General features: G+C 48.1%; 3 protein-coding genes across 3 annotated transcripts in view; 2 read left to right on the forward strand and 1 right to left on the reverse strand.

Annotated features, from left to right (window-relative positions):
* LOC125949769 (26S proteasome non-ATPase regulatory subunit 8) overlaps positions 1 to 15000 on the forward strand; it is a 594091-nt gene that overhangs the window by 416451 nt on the left and 162640 nt on the right. The window lies entirely within an intron of this gene.
* Positions 4087 to 15000, forward strand: part of LOC125949712 (E3 ubiquitin-protein ligase RNF19A-like) — a 15356-nt gene continuing 4442 nt past the window's right edge. The window contains exons 1-5 of the mRNA XM_049677019.1: positions 4087 to 4107; positions 7702 to 8503; positions 9102 to 9783; positions 10026 to 10307; positions 10385 to 10482. Coding sequence (XP_049532976.1) covers positions 8276 to 8503; positions 9102 to 9783; positions 10026 to 10307; positions 10385 to 10482 — 1290 coding nt within the window. The 5' untranslated portion in view covers positions 4087 to 4107; positions 7702 to 8275. The remainder of the gene's footprint in view (positions 4108 to 7701; positions 8504 to 9101; positions 9784 to 10025; positions 10308 to 10384; positions 10483 to 15000) is intronic.
* Positions 10920 to 14785, reverse strand: LOC125949749 (uncharacterized). The gene is made up of 4 exons (XM_049677074.1): positions 14524 to 14785; positions 12361 to 12776; positions 11947 to 12273; positions 10920 to 11873 (listed from the first exon to the last, which is right to left on the reverse strand). The coding sequence occupies exons 2-4, from the start codon at positions 12691 to 12693 to the stop codon at positions 11256 to 11258; spliced, it is 1278 nt and encodes a 425-aa protein (XP_049533031.1). The 5' UTR covers positions 12694 to 12776; positions 14524 to 14785; the 3' UTR covers positions 10920 to 11255.

Raw genomic sequence — 15000 nt, forward strand, 5'->3', positions numbered from 1 at the left:
TGGTTTCGCTTGCAGAAGAAATGTCCTTCAACCCGTGCGGTCAAGCACCTCCCTCAAGATCACGAGTGATTGGGTATCATTGCCTATACCATCCCCCGGAACTTGTATATCACATGTTCATACATCGAAACGTTGTCCCCGTTCGCATGCACTGAAAATAGCCGTTATACTTAGTGCTGTCTCGTTATCTTAAATAGTTCAAGATCTCAGATCATTCATCGGATATCGCAAGCAAGGTTGCCTTTCTACGAATCATTTCTTGTGGAAGAATTTCCAAATCTAGCCACATCTAACCCCGAGCGGCACAGACGGATCATTTTCATCACCCTCAAAACCGTATCTGGCCATCGTTGTGCAATAGTTGAAGTGATTTAACGAAGGAACACTCTGCCACTGAATGTCGAACTGAATGTGTTTGTGGAAATGAAGCGTTCAGCAAGCATTTAACTGCTGCACTCACCGTAACAGCGTCTCGTCCACCAACCCACTTCTCACTATCTTATCGTGGTATTTTGTTTCGCAAAATTTATCAATTACCCAGCAGCAGAACCAGCCCCAGCATTCTCCGCGGTCACGGAGAAATCTTTTCCGCGTTCGGCGCCGCCACTCACGGGGCCTGCCCATTGGTTTCGATTGCGCCAATGATTTGGGGTACAATAATATTACTGCCGCAAAAATTTTCCCGATTTTCCGATTTTCCTCTCCTTACCTCTGGCGACCGTCTCTCTGTCTGGATGTAACCAGTTGCTTGGCAGTTATGTACGGCGAGCGGCGGTACGTTTCATGGTCGGATTGGCATGGAATTGTACTCCGTGAGCGTGGAAAAGTGGTTCAGTAGGCCCCTTATCTTGTGCCGTTCATGCAACCGTACAGTGGAGCAAGAACGAGAGACTGCTGGTACGTTAATGTTGACTGGAAAATCTATTAACGATGCTGCATAACTTACTGGCTTCTTTCTGGCTTAGCAATATGAATTCAATAGATCAATGTTCTTTTCGACGCATCTCGTCACATCGATCCAACGACAAAACGGTTTTACAAAATAACATAAAACAGGCTGGGCAATATGGCGACGAGAGTGCACCTTTCGCTATGGTGGTCCGATCAACGCCCGACATCCAGCAGCAGCAATAGCGAGCCAGTCAAGAGCTAATCGGTTTCGGACGGTCTGAACCCCATTACGAATGGACCAAAGACCGAGGCGCGAAAGGGGTTGAAAGGATGGTGATGTAATCTGTTGTTTTGGAACTGTCAGGCAAGGTTTACCACCAGACGCAACACCCAACAGCGACGACGATGACGACGACGACCTCCCTTTGACCGTCTGTTGAACGAAGATTGAGGCTTCAATGGCCTTCGACAGAGAGAGCGAGATGGAGGCCCGAACGAGGAGGGGCCAGTCCCGCACAGATTGATCGTGGTCGAACGGTGAAGAGAAATGGCAACAGGGTGGTTAAAAAGGTTTTCGGTCGGTCGTTTGGTCGAAACATCTGTTAACATTTTGAAAGGGGGGTGCTTTTGGGGGTGCAGTGGATGAGGTGAAAAGCCATCCATCGTTCGCCTTTGCATCGGAAAATGGGTCGACGATAGATGGGCAGCGGGTTGATCACATGCATAACGCGCCCTGTTTCACTGTTGTTTGCCCGAGACATAAGATTGTACCAAAGGGAGGGGGTATGATGGAACACAGACCGGATTGTGAGGTCGATTTTTGCACTAATCCGACCCGGGGGGTGGTGGTGATGTGGGACATTGGATACTGAAAACATGTAAACTAAATATCCAAATCAAATTAAATTCTGTTACGAGCCTTGATTGATGTACAACCCTTGTTGTGCTAAAATCGATGTCACACGATGTCGTAGAGTCCCAAACGATGACGAGCAAAGGCCGCGAGAGTCGCGAGGGCCTAGCCAAAGACAAAGGCCCATCAATCAAAACGAACGCAGATAATTTCTTTGATTTTAATGCCATCAAACGAAGACGACGACGGCACGAGAATTCTCGAAATGACAAACACATTATCAGCCGTGCTCGCTCGCTCCGGGGTGCGTATTGTTTGAGTTCGGTTTTGTTTTTCTTCTGTTTTTTCCCCAGAGTTTTTGCTTCGATTTTTTTGTCGTTCTATTTGCCTTGCTGCAAACAACAGTAATGGGCGGCAAGTGGCAGCGGCAGCGGCGCAGCTCCTTTTAATTTTACGCTTCCTTAAGCGCGCGTTACGCTCCTTTCACACTCCAGCTACTACCCAATAGCGCATATGCGGTGCGCTCCCTGGATCGTAATGATGGTGGGGGGGCATCCACCACCACCCTCCCCATCCCAGCGGAGGCGTTAGCGGCGGGCGACACGATGAAACACCTTACCACCACGCGCCTGGTGGTGGTGGTCTCATGGGTCTTGAATCCGTCCAGTTTTAACTGCCTTTAACGTTATGACGCGATTATTACACGATGATGGTGACGATGCCGGCTATTCACGTTCATGATGATGATGATGATGATGATGATGACGATGATGTGCACCAGTAGACACACACTACAGGGATAGGGACCTGTGTTGTTGCGGAATGGTATGAATTGTTGCCACGCGTAACGCTGCTGATTACGCGCGTGTCGCGACGCCGTGCTGTGGCCCACTTGTTGTTGTGGACGACCGCCACGCTATCACGGCAATCAATTATGTTTTGCTGCTACTGCTGCTGCTGCTACTACTGCTGCTCTGTTCAGTTCGGATGTGGGCGATTCAAATTTCGAAAGAGCTCACCTCCTCGCGATTTCACCGCCGGTCGCCAAAATTTCCTAATCAGCAGCAAAGCAAGTTCGTTTCCTGCGTCCGTACCAAGGAGTTTCGAACCGTGTCGCCATAAGCAAACGAAGAGAAATGCACCCAGCGATCGAAAGCGAATATGAGCGAACCGAACTGTAGGCGAGGACAGCAGAGGCGAGTACTACTTGCTGCACCGGGAGCACCACCCTCCGGTACATGTTGTCCGGTTCTTTTTTGTACTTTCACTCATGCACTCCCAGTAGGCTGGGCAGCCAGTAGTAACATGTTTTGTTGCCGAGGTTTCAGGGCTCAACCGTGGCGTACGGTGACCAGTTTGATGGCCTATGATGCAGCGAAAACGCATCCCTTGTCGTATTGCTGGGAAGGTTGTGTTTGTACAAATAGGCTGCATCTCTCAAGCATATACCGTAGCGCCAGTGCGGTGTCACCCTGTTCGAAGGGATTAGTGGAGGGGTCACCTGTGTGAAACGTCTTTCACTTTTGATTTCTTTCGTGTCCGGTGCTGCGGTACAGAAGAAGACGAAGAAGGAACCGGATAAGCAAGAGGCGAGAGTCTTCACGCTTGGATATATTGGTCATTGGACGCCATTCCGGTGCACCGCAGGTTGTCATCGTGATACGTGCCTCCTTCGATCCATGCCAGTCAGCAGCCAGCCAGTATGGTCGATCACCACACTGTCACTTCCAGTGAGTGGTAGGGGGTCGTACCACTGCAAGGAAAAAAAAACATGTGGCACGCGAGTGTGAGCGTGAGAAGATCGTTTCCTTTCGAGCCAGCCCCCCCGTCCTTATGAAGAACAATCTACTTTTGCTGCTTTGCTGCTCGTTCTTGAAAACAACAAACGTGTGCTGATGTCTATTTCTGGTGCCCGAGGTTCGAGGTGGCGCCCTTCCTCACCGGAAGAGAGCCAGACCCCACCGCCAGAGGTGAGTTTTTTGGGGGCCATTCCTCGCTCGCGAACCTTGGGTGTTCTCCTAGGGGTAGCTCCTCGTAAGGGGATGGCGATCAACTTGACACCAGCCATGGTCGCCCGATGTCAACAGTTGCATCAGTGTGCGAGTTGGTCGTTCTAATGGCCACCATCGTCATCGTTGCCGTCACCACCACCACCACCACCGGATCCACCGGGTGGGTTGTGGTCAGCCAGCCACACTCGCAAGGTGAGCGTGACGTTGGCGAACTCGCGAGAGGCGCCTTTTCTAGTTAGTATCACGCACCGAGCGAGTTCGGATGTCATTCCGCGATCAGTCTGTGTGTACGTGTGTGTGTGTGTGTGTGTGTTTGCGAGCGGGTGGGAGTACGTGATCGCGAGCAGCGGGGTTTGTATGTATATCGATCGCATACCGCCGGCGCGGTTGATGGTGCAACGCGTTTGATTAACCTTCACTCGGTGCGCCACGGATGAGTGGCGATGGCAGCGCGTGAAAAACCTGATCGCGGTCATCTGACGATCCCCCTCCACGCCAAAGTGGAGAAGGTGGGGAGGTTTACAGCGTCACACCTTGTACCTATCGGCATATAGAGACTTCTCGAAGGAGAAGATGAAAAACAAAGAAACAAGCTTCCATCTGCGATGGTGCGTCATACGACGCTTGCATAAACTGTGGTTTGTCGTGTTGCGGTCGTCAGTCGTTATAGGAGAATCGATCTTGCAATGGCCTGACATCCTGCTTGAGAGCAGAGATCCACGTGAATGGCAGTGGCAGATTTTGAGGTTCAAAAGTTCTATCGAAACAAAATCAAATCAATCCAACTAATGATGGGCATTAAAATTTGGTGAAACTTACGCCCCATGTCAGTCGACGCTGTCAACGGCATTCTAAATGCCGCGCTACCGCGAACAGCCGGTGTTAATGAGTATGCAAAGCGAATGCAAGTTCAAGTACTGGGTAACCTTCAGACGTTCACCGTCTTGATCATGCCAAAAAGGAGCGTCGCAAGCGACCTTAATCGACGGTAGCAAATGCAGACAGTCCCGCTTGGTGGTGGTGTTCTGGGTGCGTGCCCCCCGAGGTCGGTTGTTGTCGCACCGCGCGAGGGTATCGCTGTATCGATGCACGTCGACCTTATCATGGTCAATTGAGGCACTGGCCCTAAACGTATTCGTCGGTCATTTGCCAGCCATTGCTACCACCGTATGTACTGACTGATTGATTGATTGATTGGGCAATTGATTAGAACATGAGACACTCTGCCGTCGTGACCTGAAACCGGACCCGGACATTATCATTTGGTGGTATTTTTCGGTAGTTACCGTGCCTTCCCTTTACATTCTCCCACCGTTAATCGTGATTGACGTTCAGATGTCTTCACAGCAAACAGCGGGCTGAAACAGCTGTTTCAAAATTGACGTCAAATAGTCGACCCGGCACGGTTCGATGGCCCGGGGAGTGTGCACGTCGTGAAAAAGTGGAATCACATGAAACATCATTTTTTCCTCCCAGGACACACGCATCATAGTGCATTTCTCCAGCATAGCACACAGACATTTGTGCCTCTGATTAATACTCATTCCGATTGTATTGGGCTCCTGGGCAATAGCATTTCAATCGTAATGACGCCCGATCGCTTATTGGCGGGTCGAATGACGTCCAACGCAGCTTGTTGTCCCGGGTGGTGGTAATCTGTTTCGATGATATTAATCCAGTTCACGGGCCAATCCATAATGCAAACCCTCTTCTTTCGAGCCTTTTGAATGATGTCAGAGACGGCGATACGCTGTAAGTGGCACGCAGCTCGCTGCTTGGGTAGGTACGGGCAATGAGAGGATTCGCGGATTCAACGTGACAACGTGATTGGCCCAGTTCTGATTGTTACCCGTGCGGCTGTGGTTTATTTACAACAACAGCACTCTGCGACGAAGCTTTTCAGTGGCGGATTGGTGGGTGGTTGGCAGTGTACTGTTCTTATCATCAGCAGCTCCAAGATAGGACGCTTCACTTTTCAATAACAATCATCATCAGCCAGCTTCTAAATGCACGTGTTAATGGCTATAGCTGTGGTTACGTTATGATCACCTCATACAATAGAGTGGCTGATAGGCTGAGTCTTGTTCGCTTGAACATTTGAAGAACGACGTGTACCATCAGGAATACTAAAAATCCCCAACTATTGCCGGCATCTATCTAAATGCTTCCGGAATCATATCCTTCTTACAATCAACACAGACAAATGTCTAGAAAACAATATTCCAATATTATTTTCTTTCGTAGTGATAATTTGTAAAATAATTATCCACCCAACAGTGACATTTGAGTAACGAAGACATTTAAACAAAATACATGTAAAACTGTTTGATATGCTTATAAACAATGTTTCGAAATTATTTTACTTTAAAAGTGTGCGTAGTGTAGGCTTTTAATCAACGTTTAACAGACGTAACCAACCCAACCGTTTGGATATTTTGCCGGGAAAGCATCGAAACCACATTCATCATTAAGACGTCAAATGATAAGTTTTTGGGATTCATATTTTCTTTCATGGATTCCCTCACCATGATCACGACGAACTAGGTTGATGACTGGGTTCTGGCGAAGTCATCAGTGCCGGTCGCACGTGTCTCGATTATTGTTGTTTGATGAATCACATTTCTTGGGATTTGATTTGAATTTTCCAATTCAACCAATGTATCCGTTTGCGTCAACAGTGTTCCGAATTGCTAGCGAGAGTAACCTTTGAAGTTAATGGAAATGAAGTTTCTAAATTTACGTCATTTCAGCTGTAGCGCAATGAAACCCCAATTCAATCTTGTGCTCTCGACGAAAGCTATAGATAGTAATTATGCTGTTTTATTAATGTGAATGTCTAGAACTGTCGAACGGGGTGGAGCACAGGATAGCATGAGTAATGTGCTGCGGTCGGCAGGTCGATCGTGATACGATAATATTCATCAGGTTTGTGTCGCCTCGCTGCTCCGGCAGCACTTTAAGGTCGTTCGTGCATTCGTCGATTCGTCGACCGGACTATGCATCATCGTTTTGCATCTCCTGCATGAGCTGTTGTAAACCGGTGTGCCCGAGCGGTACTCTCTAGCTCTAGTCGGTTCCAACATTGATTGGCGCTATCGTTAGACGACAGAAGCACACCACGAAGCCAGTGGGTGTAGCCAATCACCGAGAGTGTCACATTGCCATGCACGGTTCCTGCAAAACAGTGTCTGCGGCGTCACCTGTAGCGCACGGTTGTTGCATCTCGAGGGCCTTCGATTACGGTCTATGGTGGTTGGAAACTGTGTGCGAGGGGATTGCCATTTTCAAGGATACCTTCCGTTATGATTGGCGGTTTATTACGGTTGAGGTAACGGGCGATGCTGCTTTGCATTTGTCGGATGATTGAGATCATTATTTTTCCCGAGACAGCTACTCACGGGCAGAAAAGGATAGACATATTGGCTGTTTAGGGGGAAAATGAAGTAAAGATAGAGAAGGAAGCATTTAACTTTTATCGTTTGCCAATTATTCGTAGAATGTTAACGGAACAGTGTTAAACTGATTTTTTTTTCATTTTAAATTCTTATATTACTCTAACCTCTCGAAAACATCAATAACCATCAAGTAACGTAATGACCAACGGCAAAACACGAAAGGTGTACGGCAGGTTCGATTCCATCAATGATTGCGAGAATGAGTTTAGCGATCGTAATGGTAACGAGTCCAAGGTCTCTGATAGGTTATGCATATCTAATTAGTGCTGTTCAATGCTGTTATGTCGCTCTATTGCCGGTGCTCCGATTAGCAGATCTAAGCAGCCTTAGTAGGGGCAAATGTCCAAGAAATACTGACTAATGACCGTGTTAAATCGTTCACAGTGTTGCTCGAAAATCATTCAAAATTAATTCTTTTTTTATGTAAAATCACAAACCAATTAAGGTTCAATCTTACTAATGCTTATCATTCCCATTCTTCTCTTTACAGGTCTCATCTAATGGAGTGATTGCTTTTGTGCAACAATTATTGCAACCGCTAAAAATATTAAAGTGCTTTGAAGTGGTCTAATGATTCAAGTTTGCAATACAAATGACACTCATGCTGGCATCAGATAAGGAAGGAAATCAAGGAAGCCAATCCGCACCTACTCGCAACGTGGCATCGAATTGAACGCAGTGTGAACCGCTAACAGGAATCGGAATATTGATTAGCTTGTTTAACGTAGCGTGTGGTATTCATCCTTGGCATACCAAATTCATCAAACGTTATGTTGAATAATTTGATCGTTTCGTGTTTCTCGTAGTAGACCTGATTCAGAGAGACGCAGATAAAGATAGCAAAAAGGAAGGATTGCTGCTGCTATAAGGATAGCAGAAAGGAAACAAAAAAGTAACGAAACAGTATCAGTGAATGCTCCCGGCAAAGTTCCTATAGTTAGTAGCGAAATAGGGTGCATCAAGGCAGTTGTCTCAGCTCTCTAACGGTTCGAGAAGATGATCCTGGTTTGAATGAAGTTACCATCATCCTTGTGTATACATTTTTGTCGTCTGTCACAAGCAAAATGCGGCGCACAAGTCGCAACTCCTTCAACTTCGATTTTCCCCTACGACGCCTGCTGCTTCAAGGTGCGCGGGCAGCCCGCGGTAGTCCCCCACTCGGCCAGCGGCTCTGTGATGCAGAAAAGGGTGGTGGCGGAAACACCGGTGGAAACGGTGGCACGGGAGGTGTCGGATCGAATGCAGGAGGAAAGCACGATAAGACTGGATCGTCCGGCAATGCCGCTAACAAGGTGAGTGCATTTGGTCATATCAATCTGGCCAGCAAAGCCAATCAGTCCGCCGGTAGTTGGTAGCGCAATGATAAGATAAAACGTCGCCTTTTTGTTATTCTATTCTGCTTCGATTGTCTCCTTTGTTACTGGCCTGATCATATTGGCGAGCACCACAATCTCGGTTGATGGAGGAGCTAGTGTTGTGTGAAATGAACTTTCAATCAATTCTCAATGCCTATTGATTGAAGTCTATTTATGACCCAAAAAAGGCTTTACTATATCCATTTAGCTAGTTCTTCAGCTTTGCCGTCAGCTTTCTGTCGAATGGCTAAAGGTCATTGGATTTATTTTCCTCGATTTACTTGTTGCAGCCGGATGGTTAAAAATATTGGATGTCTATTTTTATTCGTCCAAGGCGTGACGAACTTCATGCTGGACGCCTTCGCGGTAGGTCGTAAGTGTGGGCTTTTTCTAAAAATAAATGCCTTGTGTGTTCAGACTGTTTCTAAGGGTCTCGTTTCGATGATCGGTATTCAGGCAATGGTTCCGAAGTTAATTATAAAAATAGTCCCGAAGTTTATCTGATATTTTATTTATCTATCTTTCGCCGTTACAGCACAATTCCGACGTATCGTCACAACATTCGGCCAACTCGCCCAGCAACCTGACGGATCGAGGCTCATCGAACGCCAAACTAACGCCTAGCAGCCACAAATCATCGCACAGTCTACATAGCAAAGGCGGCAGTTCAACATGCGGTGGCTCAAACGCGTCAACCGCAGCCGGGTCAGGCGCCGTCGGTGGCAAGTGTCCGGACGAGTGTCCACTCTGCTACGATACCGTGCCGACGGGTGAAGAATTCTATGCATTGTTAAACTGCAAGCACTATGCCTGCCGATCTTGCCTGGAGAACTACTTGATGATCGAGATTTCGGAATCCCGGACAGACATTTCGTGCCCACAGTGTTCCGACTCGATGCACCCGACCGACATTCAGGCGCTTCTGAAAGCGTTCCCTGCTGCCATTACCAAGTATGAGGACTTCATGGTGCGGCGCGTACTTTTAGCCGATCCGGATTCGCGTTGGTGTCCGGGACCGGACTGCAGCTACGCCGTCATCGCTAGCGGGTGTGCCTCCTGTCCGCGCATCTGTTGTCAGCGGCCCGGCTGCGATGTGCAGTTCTGCTATCACTGCAAGGCCGAGTGGCATCCGGATCAGACCTGCGATGCGGCCCGCGCTTCGCGCCAAAGTCCCACGCGCGCCCCGTCCGGTAGTATAAGAAAAAGCTCACAGCATAGTAAGATTTCTCTCTTTCGTCCCAATATCCAACCCTGGCGTGGTACTCCTATTACCTTAACGGGCTCCTAATGTGTGTCAATCTTAACACTCTCCTCATCCGATGTGTATAACCTCTTTCCTACCAATCCTCTGATTGCAAGAGAGTTCGAGCAACGATGGCCTTTACTAATTGAATACTTCGCATTCTTTCTTTCACGCCATCGACAAATAACGAACCAAACACTCGACCACTCAACATAGAAGATGACATAAAACCCTGCCCACGCTGTCAGGTGCTGATCGTGAAGATGGACGATGGGTCTTGCAATCACATGGTGTGTGCGATATGTGGATCCGAATTTTGCTGGCTGTGTATGAAAGAGATCAGCGATCTGCATTACCTCAGCCCGTCCGGTTGTACATTCTGGGGCAAGAAACCCTGGTCGCGTAAGAAGAAGCTGCTCTGGCAGCTCGGTACACTCGTCGGTGCACCGCTCGGGATCGCTCTCGTGGCCGGAATTGCCGTCCCAGCGATGATAATTGGTTAGTATGAAAGAGTTTCTGAGCAAGAGGAAGGTTCGCTTGAATAATAATATCCGCGTCTGTTCTTTTTCTTTTAGGGATCCCGGTATGGGTTGGTCGTAAGATACACACGCGCTATAAGGCTACCGGTAAACACAAACGGAACTTAGCCGTCCTGGGAGGCGTTACTGCATCGGTGAGTGTGTATGTGTGTCTGTGTAGAGTCAGCTAGCTCGATCGGAGCTACGTTCATAACTAAAACCGAACACAATATCGAGGAATTGAAAACCGACTATCACATAACACTAGAGATTCGCGTAAACGACAAATCTGATTAACCCAATTCAGTCAGAAATCTGTCGAGAAGTATACGCATACGCCGCTGTCTTTATAATAGTAGTATTCGCTGGGTCTTTATAATAGTAGGGCGCTGGAAAAGATCACTGTTCGATTGGTGTGTCGGTTAAGTAACAAGAAAGTCTCTATTTATAATATGGAGCCCATCACTCTACTAAACGGTTCATTTCGAATCGTCAGCTTTGGCTGCAATTATTGTTTTGTAATCAACACTTTATTCAAACATTTTTAATTGCTTTAGCGGAAAATGTTTCATTTTGAAAAGCTTCTCCACCCTGACACTGTTGTGTACGCTTCAAAAGCAGTACAACCGGCACCCTACTACCCTGCTTTAATGATCGTAATGATTTTCTGTGCGCATAAACCGTACGAATTATATCGAATGTTACCTATGTCTAACAATACGCTCTTCCAAAGCCAGTTGTATCCAAAATCTGCTACCAGCTGCGGATAACTGTCATCAGAGCGTTTGGAGCCGAAATTAAACCACATTTCTTTTGCGTGTTAGTTCGCCTTTAGAGCGTCTCGAATTAAGTGAATGTTTTGGATGGACTTTGGATGGATGCAAAAAGCGATGATTCAAACACTGACTCCCGCTCGCCCGGGTTCCTTTTACGCGACACAGCCTTCAAGACCTAGAATGCCTTCCTCATTAAAATCTCGCAGCACGTCCAGCAACCGCTGCTCGGCGGCCGCATTCCCGATGGCGATGTCGACCGAACCGATGCACAGTAGTAGTGCTAGCAGCAGCGACTGCCGATACTCGCAGTCCATCTTGTTCCGGCTGTAGCCCAGATCGGCCTCGATGTCGACGTCCATCTTAAGGCAGTAGGATTTGAGTGCACCGTAGTAGAGATCGAGCAACCGATCCGTATGCTGACGCCGGGTGCTAGACGGAATGGATGATATCAGGAGCAGTGCAAGATCGTTCGTTGGTCGACTGTAAGTCACCATCTGCCAGTCGAGTATGGTGCAGCTGTCGGTACGGTCGCTCTCGCTGCGGAACAGTAAATTGTTACACCAAAAATCGGTGTGTGTGATCAGTCCCATCGGTTCGATCGGTTGCAGCAACGTCTCGATCAACTGCTTGGTTTTCGGGCGAATTTTTGTGAGCGCCTTCAGCTCGTTGGTGTAGCCGGGCGTACGCTCGAGGAACTTGGTCAGTTGAGGCATACCCTGTTCCACCAGCTGCTGATAGCTCTCCGTTGCCCGGGTGGTTTGAAAGAGGAACTAGAAGAAACAATCGTGTATTCATTAACGATGCGGATTGATCGTTTTATTTGGTTTTCCAATTTATACTTACCGGATACTTTTCGTTCAGATCAACCTTCCGCTTGATCTTCAGTCCGAGGGAAAGAGCATGGATGGTGACAATTGCACGTATGGCTGCCTCGGTTTGGCCGAGTGTAAGGCCCGCGGTAAAGTTTGCTCCCTTGAAGCCAAGTGATCGCATATCCTCTAGCACCAGAATGCTTTCCGGTGCATCCGGGCTTGCTAGTGACAGCTGGGCGGATCCGCCGCAGCCCGGTGCATATTGGGTATAGAAGCAGGTTGGCACCGACACAACCATCCCGTTACCCTGCTCTTTGGGAAAGTATTGCTCCTGAAAGGCCATCAGGTCGGGCAGAATCTGTAAGATGGACAAACGGCAGAGACCATGCTATGTAAGTGTACGTCAACTATCGAGCTTCATGTTCCTCGATAGTCCACTACTTACGCTGGTATAGAATTTGATTTCTCGTAGATCGAACTGTGCTTCGGTTACAAAGTACCGACTGAAGGGATCCTGTGGCAGTAATTTTATCACAATGTCCAGGCTCTGTCGCACGCCACCATCATCACCGTCCTTGGCGAACTCGTACACCACCGAGACGGCCAATATGTCACTCAGGTTATTCACACCATCCTGACATCCCTGACGAACCTTAAACTCACTAATGCTGATTCCCGAGCGAACTTCGTGATGCTTCTTCAGCACCTCCATCAGCCAATCCTCGTTGATGGGCCAGCAACTGTCGGAGCAGGTCGAATCTTCCTCCGTGTCGGACATGCTTTGCACGCTCGGCTATCCTCTACTCGCTGGAGAAGCAGCGTCTCTATCCAACCGTGTGTGTGACGGGGTGTCACGACTGACTGCAAATGCATGACGGTGGAAAGAATCTAATTATAAATCGATGTATTTATAGCATAAAGAACATGTGTAAAGAAATAGAGAAAGAGGGAAACACTCCCAGCTAAAGGAATATTTCTGGAAAATTGCTTCCATGAATCGTTGACCTCGTTGAATCGCTTCTCCCATGTCTGCAATTTTAAATTTGTTCACCTTCACTCTCACTTATGGGTGTTTTTCGTGATGATCACATGCTCTACACTGATAATTCAAACCTGTCGGATATCATATTGCCGAGACGCTTATGAATAACTTCACGTTTTTCACGGAACCTTTCCATACAACAAATGGAAATCTTGCACACCTTCATTTCGACATTAATTTCCTCCCAACTCTCTACCATCAGGGCCAAACATACCAAAAACATATCATCACAACAACATATCGCGTTTATTGGCGAAAAAATGCACCATACGCTGTCTTTCCTGACAACGGAGGAGTACGGAGTGCGTTCGGCTGAGATCGGGACCGAATGCTGCAGCCGAAACTAGTGGCACCAGGACAATCGTGTCCCAGGACATTCTAGGTCAAGGACAAGATACGCGCCTGGAAAGCGTGGAAAGCTCCGAGAGCGACGGCTCGCTGAAATGGTTCGGCTATGCCACATCGGTTCGCTCGCTGTGGATACCTAAGCTCTGCATTCCACAGTAACACACGGAGTGAGCAGAGCATACGTATCGCATGTAGTGCACGCTTTTTATTATCACGCTTCGATACGCATTGGGTGTGGAATGTGGCGTGGCAGCGACGGTGGCGTCTCCAAACCAAACCAAAAAAAAAAAACGCAAATGAATTTTTCATTGGCGATTATACAAACTCATCGCTTAACAGCCGTAGGGGCGGACTGAGTTAAGTTGATATAACACACTCGTGGGGCAGTATGATTCGCTTTCTCTATGCTCCCCACTGGAGGGTTTAGTGATGCTGGTGCTCATTCACGCTGCACTTATCACGAGTAACGCGTTCGTTGCTTGTGTAAGGGTTCACAGCTGCCATTCCAAGCGTGATACAGAGTTCAATTCACCCAGCCATAAACATTACTTCCACCTCCAGCCATGACAGAGGGGCTTGGTCTTCAATGGACCAGATTCATGTTGCTGAACTGAACTACCAGACCTTACACACCTTACTCGTTAATAGTGATTCAGTTTGGAAGCCAACCAGACGAGTATAAGGGCGTGGAATATGGTGCGGATGACTGAGGGAGGGAGATAGAGAGAGAGAGAGAGTGAGCAAGTGCGAGTGCATGTTACAGTGAAGAGGGATGTCAAAAACACCCTCATCACCGCCGCCACCGTACATGATTTGGTCGTTTGGCGCACATCCGCTGTCGGCATACCGAGGGGCACACCTTCCTTTGTTTGTTCCGCCCGAATTGAGCCCCAGTGGCGATGGTTGTTTCCCTTATTTCGATATCGTCACCATCGTCATTGTCGCCGCCGTCGTCGTCGTCATCGTCGGCGCCATATCAGGCATTCCCAGTCCCCTACGTTCCTTCTACTCAAAATCTATCCACAGCAGACACATTAACATCACAGGCACACCAGTTGCTGACCTCGCACTCCCGAACCGCCTCGAGACTGTTCGTGAGTTTCTTAAACTGTGCCATGAAAAAAGGATCTAGGAGACACCTACGATCCCACAGAGTCCGTAGAGGTAGAGGTCACTGTTTCACAAAAAGGACTCCGAACCGATAGCTCCCTTTCGTACCTAGCGAGGTGTCAGCTCCAACGATTAATTGTGTAACTTTAGCAGAAACGACGAACCATCGACTACACTGTTTCTCGTTTCTAGCTAGAAGTGAGTTCCGTTAACTTGTTCGTTCTACACACAGGGTAGCAAGGCACCGAATACTGGCTACTTTAAAGGCGCGGATGCTTCAGACGCGGACCACCAGCAAACACGACGAATCCTTCAGCACAACTGATCTTCATCATTGCGGGAGCCTCAAACCATCGAATGGTTCGTCATGCAAGCAAGCAATTCACCGAGAGAAAGAGAGCAAAAGGGAGAGAGAGAGAGTCTGGAGTATTTTCGAATTGGAACACCACCCTACTCTTTTGGGGGGCTCGTCTGCTGTCAGCGAAGCATTAAACATACATGGTTAACAACGTTCGAGGAACGGAGAGAGAGAGCCATCGGACTGGCGCTCTGTACGTCCGCAGAGGGCAACAAAGCGGACGAGCG

The sequence above is a fragment of the Anopheles darlingi genome, chromosome 2, assembly GCF_943734745.1.
Source record: "Anopheles darlingi chromosome 2, idAnoDarlMG_H_01, whole genome shotgun sequence".
NCBI lineage: Eukaryota > Metazoa > Arthropoda > Insecta > Diptera > Culicidae > Anopheles > Anopheles darlingi.